The sequence below is a fragment of the Oncorhynchus tshawytscha genome, linkage group LG22, assembly GCF_018296145.1.
Source record: "Oncorhynchus tshawytscha isolate Ot180627B linkage group LG22, Otsh_v2.0, whole genome shotgun sequence".
Lineage (NCBI taxonomy): Eukaryota > Metazoa > Chordata > Actinopteri > Salmoniformes > Salmonidae > Oncorhynchus > Oncorhynchus tshawytscha.
In genome coordinates this window covers 16165235-16181979 of record NC_056450.1, presented here as the reverse complement: position 1 = coordinate 16181979, position 16745 = coordinate 16165235, and the positions used below count along the sequence as shown (strand labels likewise).

Genomic DNA, 16745 nt, shown 5'->3' with positions numbered 1-16745 from the left:
TGCATATTACGACATATGATCAGAGACGGAAGAGGAAGCGAGACATCCCACTCCCTCATTTTTTCTGGTTCATATACATTAGACCAGATCACAGTTTATATCGCATAGCCACCCCGGAACCATGTTTTCAAGGATAATCGCTTCATTTATATTTATATTATTATTATATATTTGGTATGATGACTCTTTTGATATACTGAGGGGCGACGACCGTCGACCGCCATCTTAGTTCAGGGCAATATCATGCCGAAAAGTTGTTCTGCATATAACTGTACCAATAGGTACAGCAAACATACACATATTACTTTTCACAGGTTAGTTATATTGTTTGATTTACAACGCAATGCAATTACCATATATATTTTTTACATGATTGTGTGTTGATTTCCCTCAATTCACTGTATACCATATCTAATTTCTACAGATTTCCTTTCAGCAAACCAACTGTATTTAGACAATGGCTGGATAACATATGCCGAGATGACTATTATCCCAAAAAACATATGGTCATCTGCTCACTTCATTTTACTACAGATTGTTTCAGCGGTTTAGGCAACCGCAAAAACCTGCCGTGGAATACTGTACCCACTCTCTTTACATTCCCACCACAAAATTCTAAGGTATGCCTACTCATTTCATCAGCATCTATTGGATTCTTACCTTTTCCAAATATTTTAGTTATCTAATGAATGTGCATTAGCCTAACTTTTTTTGTGTGTGCATGTAAGAGAACTTGCCTCCTGTCATCAAAAAAAAAAGTTTTCTAACTGGCTTATAACATTTTATTTGATTATTGGCTATTAACTAATGGTTTTATTTTATTACTAGAAAAGAATGTCAGGAAAAAGGCTCAAAATGCTTCCAAAGTGTGTCAGTGTGTCCCAAGAAAAGATGGAAACACAGAATGGCCTGGACCCAGAAGAGAAACTACTATCCAAATCTGCAGAGGGCAACAAGAAAGTGAGCTTTTACCTAGCTGAGAATTCTCAACTACGCACGATACAATAGGGTTGAGTGGCAAAGAGATTCCAATTCCCACTCACAACTCTGTCAGGACAAGCACAAGTACACAGTAAGCGTTAAATAATTGATATTTAAGTAACAAGTAGGGATGAGCATTGTTATTTGAATATCCAAACGGATGATTGTATTCAATTACTTGGAAGATTATTCATTTGAGAGAAAAAAATATAGCCTAGGCCTATTTTAACAATGAAAAGACTGTCTAAAATGAGAGAAAATGATCTATGTGACATTGCTACATAGCCTACAAGGATAGATCATTACATAGCCTACACATGTTTCACATGTGAAGCTTGTTGTTATTGTCTGTCAAAGTGATTCTACAGTCAGAGACTCCATGTGTGAAGTGAGAGATTACACATATTTTTTAATATGACAAATTACGGGTAGTCTACTTTGCTGACACTGACAAACATATCTATAAAAGCAATGTTGTCCATATAATAGGCCTACAAGAAAGGGAGACACCAACCAGGTCGTATTATTCTGTACTTAAATCAGAGACACTCAATTTAGTATGATACGTTACGTTTCGTATGGTATTAATTCATTTGTGGATGTCCATCACCCATTTCATATGTTAGGAATTACAATTCGTATTATATGTTAAGAATTGGCCGATGCTCTCCACTGGTGCCAATAAGATATGCTATACTGTTGTTCGTCCAATTAAGTTGAGGATTTTGATAACTAAAATACATTAGTATTTTCATTGCCTTCTCTTTACAGCAATACCATTTGTTTTCCAAACTATGTTTTCCCGCAATTGTATTTTGAAATATTGCGATATGCCTGGCTGGGCTTCTACTTTTCAGTGACAGTCGCAACTCAACAATAATCTGCCCATTATTGTGCACGCTGCCTTTCCTTCGGACTGTAGGCGATTTAGAACAATCCACTTTTTTATTTTAAAGAAGCTAATGATCCTCTGTGGCCAAATCATGCTTTAGTAGCCTAATTTCAATGATTGTATTTATGTATAGACAGGATTAGGGTATTTAATTTTGGCAATTTTAATTCAATTTACTTTATTATAGGCATGTGTCTTCTCTAAATAAACAAATGAAATAGGGCCTAGGCTAAAATACAGCACAGTAAAGCATAACATTTATCCGTTTGTGTTACATAATCATCACGGTTAAAACCAGAGAGAAATGTCTATCCGGTAAAGTCCACAAAACATGCTGTATATAACAAACCGTTGTATGTCCTAGGCTGCACAGAATGGTCCCACTATTGATTCAGGAGGACCGTGGACAGTTACCACCCGCACAACCTTCGCAAAGAAAACAATAGTGCGGCCTCTGCCAGCTGTCTGGACCATCTCCAGTGGACGAGCATTAGGTCTTATGCAGTACATTCATTTAATACAAAGTTTAATCATGGTTTACCTTAAAATTATTTCTTCCTCATTTTCCAAGCAGCAAAATCTGCAACTATGTCCTTGAAATCAAGTGCCCTGAGTACATAATTCTCAAGAGCCATAAGATTCAAAGGGTTCAATCTTTCCTGCCTCATCATTGATCTCAGTCTGTTTTTGACAAGAGCCAGCTTTGAAAAGGAACGCTACCCTGATGCATTGGTAACAGGTAAACTCAATAATATTTTCTAGGCAATGTCAACATTGGGAAAGACTGCTTGTAGATTCCTCTCACCATGTGAATCGATACCCTTGCCCTGGCAGATGTTTTTCTCACTTTTTATGAACATGCTGTCGTACACGTCGATCCAGAGCATCCCAAACATGCTTAATGAATGACATGTCTGGTGAGTATGCAGGGCATGTAAGAGCTGTGACATTTTCAGCTTGCAGGAATTGTGTACAGATCTTGGTGACATGAGGCAGTGCATTATCATGGTGAAACATGAGGTGATGGCGGCGGCACGACAACGGGCCTCGGGATCTCGTCATGGTATCTGCATTCAAATTGCCATCGATAAAATGCAGTTGTGTTTGTTGTCCATAGCTTATTCCTGCCCATACCATAACCCCACCATGGGGCTCTCTGTTGACAACGTTGACATCCGCAAACCGCTCGCCCACACCACGCCATACACGCTGTCTGCCATCTGCTCAGTACAGTTGAAGCCAGGATTCATCCATGAAGAGCAGGCTTCTCCAGCGTGCCAGTGGCCATCAAAGGTGAGCATTTGTCCACGGAAGTTGGTTACTATGCCAAACTGCAATCAGGTCAAGTCATTCACGGGGACGACGAGCACGCAGATGAGCTTCCCTGAGAAGGTTTCTGACAGTTTGTGCAGACATTATTTGGTTGTGCTTGTCCAAATCCAGTTTCATCAGCTGTCCAGGTGTCTCTTCTCAGCTGATCCCGCAGGTGAAGAAGCCAGTTGTGGAGGTCCTGTGCTTGTATGGTTGCACGTGGGCTGCAGTTGTGAGGCCGGTTAGATATACAGTGCATTCGGGAACTATTCAGACCCCTTGACTTTTTCCACATTTTATTACGTTATTGCCTTATTCTAAAATGGATGAATTTGTTTTTTCCTATCAATCTATACACAATACCCCATAATGACAAAGCATAAACAGGTATTTTTTTTTGCAAATGTATAAAATAAAATAAATATATATATGAAATGTCACATTTGCATAAGTATTCAGACCCTTTACTCAATACTTTGTTGAAGCACCTTTGGCAGCGATTACAGCCTTGAGTCCTCTTGGGTATGATGCTACAAGCTTGGCACACCTGTATTTGGGGAGTTTCTCCCAATCTTCTCTGCAGATCCTCTCAAGCTCTGTCAGGTTGGATGGGGAGCTTTGCTGCACAGCTATTTTCAGGTTACTCCAGAGATGTTCGATCGAGACTTGTCCCGAAGCCACTCCTGCGTTGTCCTGTTGGAAGGTGAACCTTCTCCCCAGTCTGAGTTCCTGAGCGCTCTGGAGCAGATTTTCATCAAGGATCTCTCTGTACTCTGCTCCATTCATCTTTCCTTCGATCCTGACTAGTCTCCCAGTCCCTGAAAAACATCCCCACAGAATGATGCTGCCACCACCATGCTTCACCGTAGGGGTGGTGACAGGTTTCCTCTAGACGTGACGCTTGGCATTCAGGCCAAAGAGTTCAATCTTGGTTTAATCAGAACAGAGAATCTTCTTTCTCATGGTCGAAGTCCTTTAGGTGCCTTTTGGCAAACCAAACAGGCTGTCATGTGCCTTTTACTCTGTAGCACTCCACCTGATTAGTGGAGTGCTACAGAGATGCTTGTCTTTCTTAAAGGTTCTCCCATCTCCACAGAGGAACTCTGTAGCTCTGTCAGAGTGACTATCAGGTCCTTGGTCACCTCCCTGACCAAGGCCCTACTCCCCCGATTGCTCAGTTAGAGCTCTATGGACAATTCCTTCAACCTCATGCCTTGGTTTTTGCTCTGACATGCACAGTCAAACTATGGGACCACATATAGACAGGTGTTTGCCTTTCCAAATCATGTCTAATCAATTGAATTTACCACAGGTGGATTCCAATCAAGTTGTAGAAAACGTCTCAAGGATGATCAATGGAAACAGGATGCACCTGAGCTCAATTTCGAGTCTCATAGCAAAGGGTCTGAATGCTTATGTAAATAAGGTATCTGTTTTATACATTTGCAAAAATGTCTAAAAACCTCTTTTTGCTTTGTCATTATGGGGTATTTTGTGTAGATTAATGAGGCCATTTAAAAAAAATGGTATACATTTTATAAGGCTGTAATGTGGAAAAAGTCAAGGGGTCTGAATAGTTTCCGAATGCACTGTACTGCTAAATTCTCTAAAAAAGGGGCTGCTTATGGTAGAGAAATAAGCATTACATTCTCTGGAAACATTCCCTCAATATGAGATATCTGTGGCCTTTTATTGTCCCTCAGCACAAGGTGCACCTGTGTAACAATCTTGTTTAATCAGCTTCTTGATATGCCACACTTGTCAGGTGGATGGATTATCTTGGCAAAGGAGAAATGCTCCCTAGCAAGGATGTAGAAAAATAAACATTTTGTGCTAATGCAACATTTCTGGGATCTTTTAATTTAGCTCATGGGACCAACCCTTTACATATTGCCTTTTATATTTTTGTTCAGTGTAGATAGAGAATTTGAGCCATATTAGCATTGACATGAAATCAGTCAAAACACCTCAAAACAAGACATGGTATCAAGAACAAGATTTGTCATTCTTGCTAGCAACTTGGCCATGCAGAATCACAACACACCGACTTCTGCCCCATGGAAGCGCACACATCGTTTTAGTGAAGTTGTTAGCAAACCCATCAATAGAAATGTATTTGTTAATGTCTACATTTGTTTTGACACATTTATTCTATAACAGACACCTTAACACATACTTTTAAATGATATTGTTAGCTTAACATAAAAATATAAAACATTTTCCTTCAAGTCTTTTTTTTTATAGTACTAATGTTTACTGTCCCCACTACAACAAAACAATACTTGTAACATTTAATTGAAATTCCAGTAATTCCTATGGAGGACTGTTCATACTGGGGAGTGCCAATTTGACTGACCGGTGGATTCAAAGCCACTCAATGGCCAAGCATCAGCAATCCAGGATTAATACACAGCATTGGCCAAAACTAATTGCCACTCAACTCCATTGAGATGTGACATTATGTATATCTTGAAGTTGAGCATTCTTAGCTAGTCTTTACCCTACCCAGTCAGTCTTCTAATACTCAACTTCTGTGAGTCTTGTGCAACATTGTATTCTGTATGGTTTGAGACTGAGCCATAGGGTTGTTACCGACATTTCTGCAGTATCACATTGCATCTAAACACCTGAAATGATTATCAGTCATAACTGATTTTCTTTATTTAGCATGTCGTCATCTCCGATCACAGTTACTCGCTGTCCGACCCATGTGCAGTGAAGGTCCAACTATTCAAAGCCTTGGATACCAACAAATGGCTCAACAGAAGGTTACAAATGAAGAGCCAGCTGATCAACAAGATGAGGTTCAAATTGAAGGCAGCACGCGCCGAGTTGTCAAGTCTACGCAGCTGGACGAATCTGTCCAGGGCTGCTGGTAACGTATCTATATGGCCAAGTGTACAGAGGATAGCTGTGAATGATATCAGCTGACCCATTGATTGACATTGGTTTTATTGGAAAGCTATTTTGTATTGGAACACAAGGAGTTAAATTCATTTGCTGATCCGCTTCTGAAAACATAGTCTTGAAGACAGACTTTCCAATTTCCTCTTGGTCAATGAGTGCAAAATATTTATTTTGGAAAGCTTTGCAGCCCTATCCATCTTGCTGACATCTACAAAACCATTCTTTGGATAATATAGTATACTTTTCCCACGAGTTTAAAGGGACCTTCCTGGACTGAGTTTTTATTCCTGAATTACAATCAATCAAGGATTAAGACACAAATGAAGTTGAAAAATATTCCATTGACATTTGCGCATGTAGGCATGTACAAACATGACCTGAATGTTTTTAATATATATATATATATTTCAAAAATACAATTTCATGAACACATACATTTTCTAATACATTCCCTAGAACTAAAGTGTAAATGCATTAGATGCACATGTCAATAAACCACTCAAGTTACATAACTGAATAATAGGCCTACATCTCATGCCTGTTTTTTTCTGTACTTTTAAGTACAGTATGTCATGTTATCAGAGTCAGGTCAGCCCTGTACTATTCACTGACCTGTCAGGCACAGGAACACCCAGATGACATAGCCTTATTGGGCAATCATGTCAGTAGATACATTGATCTGACAGTTCAAACCATACAGAAGGTGGGGTACACTTCCAATCAACTTCGGGTTAATTTTATGACTAATAGTTTGTTGTACAAAACAATTGTGTGAAAAAATATTGTTTCCAGCTCAATTTCCAAACTGGGCTATTGCAGCTTGGAAGAGATTTTAATAATATGGCAAATATATAGAAGTGCATGAATACATTCAAGAGGGTCACATAGGCACTGCAGTGTCCATACAGTACTGAGTCATCCATTACGAGCCATACCTGAAAGGGGAGAACTTTGAGATTACGACCATCCCATTTTAAGTGACTTTAGACTGATTTTCATTCAATAGGGCAACCCCCTGTTGAGTAAGTTTCTGCCATTTCTCCTCCTATGGACAACATAAAGAGGGGATATGCAGGACTTTTTTGAGGACACAAGGGGTAAATTGGTGTCTCTATAATACAAGTCTGTCCATCCATTGTCAAACTATCAGTTTAACGTTGTGTAATGTCCCATTCGGTCCAGAAAAGAGGTTCCTATGTGTCGGCATCAATCCTGTGAGCTACATGAGGGAAAGGGAGAAAAAAAAACAGCAATTGAATACTGTTGAACAGAAATACAGTTTGTTTTAAGAAATGAAACTCATGTAGTTGAGCAGACACATTGGTAAGGCCACCTACATTGTTTTGGTATCCTGAGTGCTTCCCCTTCAGGAGAGAGGACTTGATGCATCACTCCCCGGAATTGATACAGTAACTTCAGACTCTTCTCCTCCCCCACACAGGGGTCATAGAACCCAGGTAGTCCTGACTGGGAGGACAACACACAAACATCAGTCATCATCACAGACCTGTCAACCCTACTTATTACACCTAAGGCGGTTTATAGTTTTGTGGTGTGTTTCTGTAACCCAAAAAATGGCATTAACAATATCAGTACCATGTACTGTACCATACTCCGAAAAAATTTGAATGGACCAAAATGACTCTAATACTGATATTTTGCATTCAGTAATGCCAAAGGAAAGGGAACTCCGGGAAACTAAGTTATGATAGTTAGTCTAGTAACTATGGCTGTATACCTTTGTGGCCTCTGTGAGGATGAGTTTGGAGTCCTTCACCAGGCACTGCAGCGGAACAGTCACATCGATGACCTTTGCCCTCTCATGCTTCTGACTGTTGTCCGTCACAAACTTGCCGTACCAGGCGTTGAGGATGATGAGACCTGATCCAGGAAACATTATCCAGTCAGCATGTTGAGTCACTCAACTCAATTTATAGCTTCTGTAACGTGTTGTTATACTGATCACTTCTGGTGCTGACAGAAGCCTGTTTACCCATTTTAGATTCCTCAGTTTCAATGATCCTGCGCACAGATTCCTGCATTAGCAAAACCTTCAGAAGAAAATCGAGATGTCAGATCAAGCTGCTAACATTCACACACAAGAGACCAATAGAGCATCTAATCATATTGTAAGGAATGTGTGTTTGCTTGATGCCGATATACATTATGTATTTCTATGAGGAGACATAGTGAACTCACAGCAGACTCTGCCTCCTGCCTTTTCCTAGCAATGTCCGAGGCTGAACTCTCCCGGTGCTTCTCCAGGTCCCTAGACAGTGGAGAGGCATAATGGATGAATTAATAATACATGAATTAATAATACATTTATTAAACTTCTACAGTGTTTTTCATAATAGAAATCTGAAAGCGCTTCGTAAGAAACAAACAATGCGATATGAAGGCTGCATCCTCTGCAGATGGAGAGGGTCAGCTCATGGTTTGAGAGGAGAGAACTGGTCAGAGGATGGTAGATTATAGAAATGGAGTCTTGGTGAGGGCAAGTCTGGGAACCAGCCTTAGTCATATAGGCACTGGACTTCTGCTCTGTGAAGCACCCACTTTGCACTAGAAAGCTCACAACACAGTTCAGAATAGTATCCAGTCGTCCTCACTACGAGACCTCTGCCTCAGCACTGCTGGATTCTTCTGTCTCCCATTATTATCACGCTTAAAGCGACTCCTCACATGATGCTCTCAAAAGAACAGGAAGCCAGGTGAAATTTAAAAAAGCTGGTACTGAGTCCAAATGCATTTGGGGTTTTTTAACAAACACTAGCCAGCTAGCTAACTAACCAAGCCAAAAATCTGTCTCGAAACCACCAGATATAAGCAATAAAAACAAATCCACAATGAGGGGAAAAAAAGCACTTTAAAATAACTAAATATGCGCACACACAATTAGTTTATTATGACTTCTATTAGTAAAGCCAAGCTACGAAGCTGTAAGGCCATCGCACAATGAGCAGTTGAAATAGTGACAGACTAACATGAAGTGTAGATAAGTGGGCAGTCTTACTGTTCCTTCTGGGCACGCACGTAGGGCCTGATGACGAGTCTCTGAATAGCGAGGTAGAAGACGAGTGGTCCAACCGTGGCGTAGAACACTGCACTGGGCAGGAGCTGGTCAGTCAGATGGATGGGGAAGAAATATGTCTGGCTGGCTCGGTTCAGCCTGTACAAATAAGATGCATCATCAATAACGAAGTTTCCGTCGAACCATTTTTACGCGAGTAAAGTATCTGTTGTATTAAAAAATGTCAAATAAACTCACGACGGGCCTGATGCCAGTAAACGGTCCAATTGGCGACAGAACAAAAATATATAAGACAGGTGTGGATAACATTTTTGTTGGTGAAATAAATCATGCGAAACAAATGGCAGTGAAAATGTTTTCTTGCACATCTGTTGATAGAATGACCATCACGTCGCAGTAAACTTGCAGTCACGCTATGATATTGTGTGGTCCTCCCATGACTTTTAAAACAATACACAATTTATTAGGCTACAGATGAATTAAGTTACGATGAACTTCACAGGGTGGTGAACGGTCATGAGCTCGATGCTCCTTTCCAATAAATATGGAGGTTTTTTTTGTATGCTGGTGACATGATGATCGGTGCTTGGCTGCCAATTGACAAATAAAAATCTCATTCTGATACATAATCACAGTGTATCTGAGCTGTTGCTAAAGTGCACGTACCAGAGCAGGCACACTTCCTGTTTATCACAGAGTCTGGATGGGATGGAAACATACTGTAGCACTGTTGCTGACTACCTTTAAGTAGCAAACCATGGACTACTTTTAACAATTTCCACTGAACATTTTACAAAAACATTTACTTCAAGAACTGAGCAGATGCAAAGTTTGGTAACAGAATGATGACTGACTGTTAACCTGGAATAGCCAAGTAGTGACATGTTTTGGAGATATCTATTATTTTGAATGCTAGAAAGTAAACAAAAGTATTTCATATATTGTATAGACATAACTAAAAGTTTTTTTTTTACTATAATATGTGTCCCTAAGTCTTGTCAATGGTGCTATCGCCTTAAAAATCCCTCATTACAAAGATATACAACGACCTTGAGCATTCCCTCCAGTGGCAAACTAATCGGGGAGGGGTATAGTTGAAAGAAAGAAAATTATTAGCTAATCACACCTTTTTAGTATGTCAAAATATAGGATTCCACTGATAATTTGGTGTAAATACATCATGTCATTGGTTTTACTCAATTTAAATGAAGGGAAATTAAATTGTGAGCAAAAATGATAAATCATATCACTTCACACTTTTGAAAAGTGTTAATGACCTTCGCTTTGAGAATCTGTGGCCGCCATTAAAGAAAATCCTTAATGACCTAAAATGTGTCATTGGTGTTACTACTCCTACTGATGGCACAATGTTATGATAACGGTCAAATATAGTAAAAGTCATTAAGTCACCATATTAGTTGATTTAGAAGATGTACAAAATACATTTAAAAAATGCCACTACTCAAGAATAACTCAAATGCCTTATGCCAACAACTACTGTACTGAGGTTGTTTGGTTAAGAAGAACTGAGACATACTTACTTTATCTTGAGGGAGACGCCCTGAGGTACTCCTACACTGACAGTCGCCCCCAAGACACTGTGCCGACTGATCTTTCTCTCTGCACCATACTCCACCACCGTCCCAAAAAAGCCAGCTCTACAAGACAATGACAGACAGTCAGTAAGTCTTCCTATATTGTCCATGAACTGACCTGATGATTTATAACAAAATGTTTCAGTTCTAAGGTTCAATGGCCTCCATTTATCAAAACAAACAAATGTTTTTTTGTATTTTACCCCCCTTTTCTCCCCAATTTCGTGATATCCAATTACGATCTTGCCTCATTGCTGCAACTCCCCAACAGGCTCGGGAGAGGCGAAGGTCGAGTCATGCATCCCCCGAAACATGACCCGCCAAACCGCGCTTCTTAACACCCGCCGCTTAACCCGGAAGCCAGCTGCACCAAACATTGTTCAACTGACGACCGAAGTCAGCCTGCAGGCACCCGGCCTGCCACAAGGAGTCGCTAGAGCGGGATGGGATAAGTAAACCCACCCCTAACAACGCTGGGCCAATTGTGCGCCACCCAATGGGACTCCCGGCCGGTTGTGACACAGCCTGAGATTGAACCCGGGTCTGTAGGGACGCTTCAGACCGCTGCACCACTCGGGAGGCCCAAATGTTCAAATCTTATTATAAAAGTGGACATACTTGATTGAGCCCTTGACTTTGGTCTGGTCATCATCCTGGAACTTGTACTGGTAGCTCATCATCATGAAGGAGTGAGGGATCCCAAGCTGCAGAGGGCCAACAAATACGGTTAGGACAGGAAATAGAGAATAAATCCGCAACAGACAGCAGTCCCTTCTTATACTACAATTGCACTATTTAATTATATTATGCTGTGTTGACCTGCATGGCCAAGGTGAAGTGGCTGGTCTTCGTGTCCCTGACGATGCTGGTGTTCATGGAGGACTGGGTGCCCCAGCGCCACTGCAGGTAGCCCATGGTGTTCTTGTCCAGGTGCCGAGCCAGCATCGTGGTGCAACCAGGCCGCACGCCCCGGGACGAGAAATGGAGTCCACACTGAGCAGTCACAAAGCTGGAGAAAAACAAGTCATTCTACGTCTTTTCTGACTCAACTGTAGCCCAAACACAATGGGATGCTGCTTTACAGATTTCTAATGTTCTGGAATCTTGACTTACCAGCGAGCTGTGAGGTTGCGGAATATCTTCATACCTAAGAGGGGCCCGTGTGTGTCTCCTGCCCCAAACTCCACCTGGTGGATAAACAAATAACCTCTCAGTCTAAAATATAACTTTCACATTGTGCTACTCAGTGTAAAATAGAACACAAATGTGATTGTTTGTTTGCATGTTTTTTTTTTAGGTGTGTGAGCATTTGAAAGCACTAGTATGCAGTGTGTGTGTGTCTATATGTGCATGTGTATATGTAGGTAGAAACTGTAAATGATTGAATGGTTCCTGACCTCCCCCCAGCCCTTAGCAGAGGTGACTCTCCGCAGTGCCACGTTAATGTTTCCTCCTCCATTTCCATTGTGGGTTGAGAGGGAGCCAGAGAGAACAGCTGTGTCTGAGGTGGTGAGGGGGGCCTGCAATAGGTAACAAATAACATTACACCTAGTTTTCCAATGTGGTGGTCCGTTAGCCAAACTTCTACCCATACACATATTTTAAGAACTTTTCAAACCCATTTCGAGCTTTTCTATTACCTCTATGGATTGTGATATGTGCATCTTGTTGATCTCAACATGTGGGAAGCCCCCTCCAGGCACATCCTCGTAATCCTCCTCATAGCGATCAAAGAGGTCTGTGGCATCTACACCCACACTGATCATCCCCTGAATGAGACAGTCACATCAATAAATGATCATGCAACAGCAGGGTTTCAGTCCTATAGTCACTAATACGGCACACAAACTCTCACACAAATAAACATTAGACCTTGGGATTGGTCCTCTGCTGTAGCCGTCTCTCCTCCCTCTCTCTCTGCAGACGCTCAAACTCCTCTCGGATCTCTACTGGTGATCTTTTTCTCTCCACCACCTAGAATCAGTAAGACATGAGCCATTTCTGCCTGATGATCAGCGACACTCATTAGCTTGACAATGAACATATATAGTACTTCCTGCCACAGTAGCCTATGTGTATATATATATATATATAATAAAGGCAAGCCCAAAAGAAAATGCTGTACTTACCTCCCATCCTTCAACATCCAGTCCTCTCTTGCCATAGATGTCATAGATAGCTCGTGACTGTGGGTCACTAAGGACTACAGGGAGAAACATGCAACTGATCAGTTCCAATGAAAGGTTCAGATACATAGAATCCAGAGACAACAACGAGCAAGTTCACCTAAATGTTCAGCTGAAATGGAGTGAAGCCATGATTGAAACATGGCATGAAATCACAGTCTCCAATTCTTCTTACCTTCATAAGCTTGATGCACTAGGTTAAAGAGCTGTTCTGCCTGCCTTTTCAATTCAGGGTCTCTGTGCTTGTCTGGGTGGTAGAGCATGCACAGTCGCCTGTATGACCCCTTCAGTTCCTCCTGTGATGCCTAATAGATGAACAGAAGAAAACATGAGAACTTCAACTTACTTATGAGAAAGTAATAGCTAGTTAATATGATTCCAAGTAAACAAATACATCTTTACAACAAAGGGTTTTGAAGTGACGACCTAACATTACATGGTGCACTTGAGGCCTAACTATCAAGCCAAGCAGCTAGTGCACTTGCATGTGTAACAGTCTTGCTCCCGCTCCCTCCTTGCCCTAACCTGGGCTCGAACCAGGGACCCCTCTGAACACGACGTTTCACCCAGGAAACTTTGTTACCTATCGCTCCACAAAAGCCGCAGCCCTCGCAGAGCAAGGGAGACAACTACTTCAAGGTCTCAGAGGGAATGACATCCCTGAATGAAACGCTGAAGCCACGGAAATTCAAGGATGACCGCGATACTGCAGGAATTGTTTGTAGAAAACAGGATCCCCCATTATAGTAAATGAACAAATGGCAATCTTTACGTAAATACAACATTCGAAGACAAGCATGGTACTAATAATTGATTCTAATACACCAGGTATCCTTGAACCGATCATTTTAAAATCGCAAACAAGTTTAGTTGCTAATGGCAGTCTGCAGTACCCCGGTCGACCTTCAACTTGAGTTTCTCAATGAGAGGGGGCAGCACCGAGCTAGCCTGCAATGTTACTTCCTGGAGTAGCTCTAACTATGCATGCTATGTCTCAATGCGTATTGAGTCTTCACATAGGAATGAATGGTGTCACGTGATCAGTGGCATTGTCCATTCATATATACAGTCATTGGTTTACACTTGATGCTCTCGATCACGGACAATATCTGCATAGACGACTCAAATAATGTATAAGAGAAAAACAGACCATACCCGCCATCTATTCTACTATGGCATGGACAAAAGTCAGGGATAATGTCCTTGTCACCAATCACTCAATGTTGGTTGGCTAGCTGCCTAACTTGTGCCAACTAACTTTACTTTGACGAGCTAGTAACGTTAGTTACACATATTTATTGGTTAGCAGCTAATGTTAGATACGGGTGATGTGTGTTAAACAATTGTATAAATAGTATCAGTTAACGTACATTTGCTCAGCCACATTTTATCCAAGTCTGAAATCAATGGGCTTGTTCGAGTGTTAAGGCTAAAGCAACCGACTGTAGACAGCCGAAAGTCGGACACTAATGTTGTTTTCCAACAGCAAGGCTCAGTGCAACATGGCAGTGTTGGCATTGTTTTTAAAAGTTTCTTTATAATGTTGAAATAAACATCCTCCATATCACACACAAACATAAGGTTACACATTGTAAAATCAATTGGTGGGAGAGAGCCTCTAATATCATCAATGTTGTTACTGATTGACAATAGGGCCTCCCAACAAAGAAGATGGCTGCAGGATGAAGTTGGGGAACAAAACCAGAAACGTTCAGTCGACTGCAATTAAAAACTTAAATGACCTTTGATCACGTTTTTTGTAAAGTTCATGCAGCCGACATGTAAACAAACCCCAGACAATATTATCCCCATAATGCAACAGTTTGAAAGGGGTGAGCAACGATGGTCACCAACTTGACAAAAGGGATCCTCTCGAACGCGCCCAACCATAAACGGGGGTCAACTGACTTAGCTAGCTATCTGGCTAGCTAGCAAAACGGTACGCCGCATACATTTATTTGTTCCAGAAAACTTACATCAAACCGACTATGAAATCACTTCTCAAAATATCCACACAAACACATCCGAACAGCATCCAAACATGCCGTACCTCTCTTCTGACATTAAGTAAAGAATAGTAATCATCGTTGTCAAATTCACCGTCTTCCAAGGCCGGCGCCATGTTAACAACCTTTCATTCCCCCTTTCCGGTCTGTATCTGTCAAACCTCACCACTGTTGCCACCTTGTGGACTGGATGTCTTTATCAAGCATGCCTACCAACATATTGACAGCGTCACGGCGCACCAGAAATATTTTTGCGTAAATTAGGCTATATAAATCTATTTGATTAATAATTTATCTCAAATGGACGTTATTTTTTCTTATTATGGCACAAAATAGTGCCTAAGAAGATGTTCAGTTAAAAATTGCAACAACAACAACCATTAGTGCTATTTCTGTAGCCGAATTGGCAACTGCTTAAAGTTTGGTAAACAATGTACAATGCATGATAACTCTGTCAGCTTCCTTTACAGGTTAGATTCATGAACACTCACACTTCAAAACTGTCTTCCCTTGTTACAATGTTACAAAGTTGTTAAATTACACATTACATGATTCCGTGTAATAAAGTTTATTATCACACGGAACTTTAAAATACATGCTATATTCAGTGCATTGTGCACATAATGATTATGCTCACTCTCTTCAAATGATATCTAATGCTTTTAGTGTCTTGTATTTCTGAATAGGGACTTCGGGGCTTTGATTTTCGTTATTTTTGCTCCGTTTGCTATGCTGCTGTGCGAGCGCGTCGATAGCTGCGCAGTGACATCACCCGCGTCCTCGATGAATGGAGCTGTCTTTTCAGCACCCATGCGTCTGGCCCATCAGAGACACATGTATTTGTATTTTATTTAACCTTTATCTTATCAGCGAGTCTCAATGTCTCTTTAGAGATGAGCCCCGAATTACATGAATTACAGAAAATTCACACATCAACATAAATGCAAAATGGAAGCAGAAAGAAAACACAGGGTTGTAAATTCAAATGGTTAGAGCTGCAGAAAGGGATAGTAAAACGTCTACTATCAATTAGCCTATATAAACACTTTACATGTATGTATACGTTTTTTTCTGTTGCATAAGCTAAATGGCTAACTTTATGAAATTATTGTATGTAGCCTAATCTAAGCAGTATACATTTGAATCTGACATAGACTATGACTTCATGCCCAATTCCAAATGGCGTCATTATAACATAATTATTAGTCCATTCCAAAGCAGATTGGTTCATTTACTTTTGAGGTGTTACCTTTCGGCCAATGACGTGGTCTGGTAGTTGCATTGGATGCGTGTTTTTTCTTGATGTCACTAGCCATTCCAGAGTAACATTGTCAGTCATTGCCTCACAACCAATGGTAAGTTTGCATTGGCTGGACTCGCTGCTGCTCCTCGAGTCCCTCCTCGTGCTGTCCTCGCCGTGCACGCGCGTGGTACCCACGGTCGTGAGGAGGAGGAGGATGTTGCGCGCGAAGGGGAAATGGCTGCCGAAAACAAGCCGGAAGGTAAGAGAGATATAATGGGATTAATTTACCAGTAAGACAACTATGTGATATACAATATTTTAAAGTCAGACTTTGGTGAAATATGTGATGAGAGACGTGGAGTTTTTACAAGAATAGCACTCTTGTATTTCCTCCGAAATACCAGGCAGCTAAACGTGGAGACAACATTACCTAGCCAGCTAATATTAGCTAGCCTTCTAGCCAGCTATGCCCATCAGAGCCTACACATGATAAAAACAAGAAGACAAAATAGCCAGCATGATCTAAGAGCCGGATTGTATAATCCTAATTTATTCTAGATTCTGTTCAGTGAAGCAGCAAGCTAAATAGC

General features: G+C 41.0%; 3 protein-coding genes across 4 annotated transcripts in view; 2 read left to right on the top strand and 1 right to left on the bottom strand.

Annotated features, from left to right (window-relative positions):
* The first annotated feature begins 4 nt into the window (after positions 1 to 4).
* On the top strand, positions 5 to 3508 carry thap3 (THAP domain containing, apoptosis associated protein 3). The gene is made up of 3 exons (XM_042303849.1): positions 5 to 314; positions 425 to 620; positions 829 to 3508. The coding sequence occupies exons 1-3, from the start codon at positions 244 to 246 to the stop codon at positions 1006 to 1008; spliced, it is 447 nt and encodes a 148-aa protein (XP_042159783.1). The 5' UTR covers positions 5 to 243; the 3' UTR covers positions 1009 to 3508.
* Positions 3509 to 5023: 1515 nt separating this feature from the next.
* LOC112221929 (dnaJ homolog subfamily C member 11) lies at positions 5024 to 15073 on the bottom strand. 2 transcript variants are annotated; one of them, XM_024384382.2, is made up of 16 exons: positions 14957 to 15073; positions 13082 to 13211; positions 12850 to 12923; positions 12593 to 12694; positions 12361 to 12489; positions 12118 to 12240; positions 11834 to 11907; positions 11540 to 11729; positions 11339 to 11424; positions 10667 to 10783; positions 9108 to 9263; positions 8291 to 8360; positions 8085 to 8142; positions 7830 to 7972; positions 7429 to 7558; positions 5024 to 7310 (listed from the first exon to the last, which is right to left on the bottom strand). In XM_024384382.2, the coding sequence occupies exons 1-16, from the start codon at positions 15026 to 15028 to the stop codon at positions 7285 to 7287; spliced, it is 1680 nt and encodes a 559-aa protein (XP_024240150.1). In that variant the 5' UTR covers positions 15029 to 15073; the 3' UTR covers positions 5024 to 7284. The 2 variants fall into 2 exon arrangements, with proteins under 2 accessions (XP_024240150.1, XP_024240151.1); XM_024384383.2 differs by having other exon boundaries at positions 14883 to 15019.
* A 1292-nt stretch (positions 15074 to 16365) lies between these two features.
* The window catches only part of LOC112247140 (calmodulin-binding transcription activator 1), a 479036-nt gene continuing 478656 nt past the window's right edge, over positions 16366 to 16745 (top strand). Inside the window, 1 exon segment of the mRNA XM_042303847.1 lies at positions 16366 to 16414. Coding sequence (XP_042159781.1) covers positions 16390 to 16414 — 25 coding nt within the window. The 5' untranslated portion in view covers positions 16366 to 16389.

Excerpts from the sequence above, each read along its gene's own strand:
- thap3 (XM_042303849.1), top strand. The coding sequence starts at position 244 with ATGCCGAAAAGTTGTTCTGCATATAACTGTACCAATAGGTACAGCAAA. Across the intron at positions 315-424 it reads ACACATATTACTTTTCACAG|ATTTCCTTTCAGCAAACCAA; the intron begins GTTAGTTATATT and ends TAATTTCTACAG. Across the intron at positions 621-828 it reads TCCCACCACAAAATTCTAAG|AAAAGAATGTCAGGAAAAAG; the intron begins GTATGCCTACTC and ends TTTTATTACTAG.
- LOC112221929 (XM_024384382.2), bottom strand. The coding sequence starts at position 15,028 with ATGGCGCCGGCCTTGGAAGACGGTGAATTTGACAACGATGATTACTAT. Across the intron at positions 12,924-13,081 it reads AGTGCATCAAGCTTATGAAG|TCCTTAGTGACCCACAGTCA; the intron begins GTAAGAAGAATT and ends TTCTCCCTGTAG. Across the intron at positions 7,559-7,829 it reads TCCTCACAGAGGCCACAAAG|TCAGGACTACCTGGGTTCTA; the intron begins GTATACAGCCAT and ends TTGTCCTCCCAG.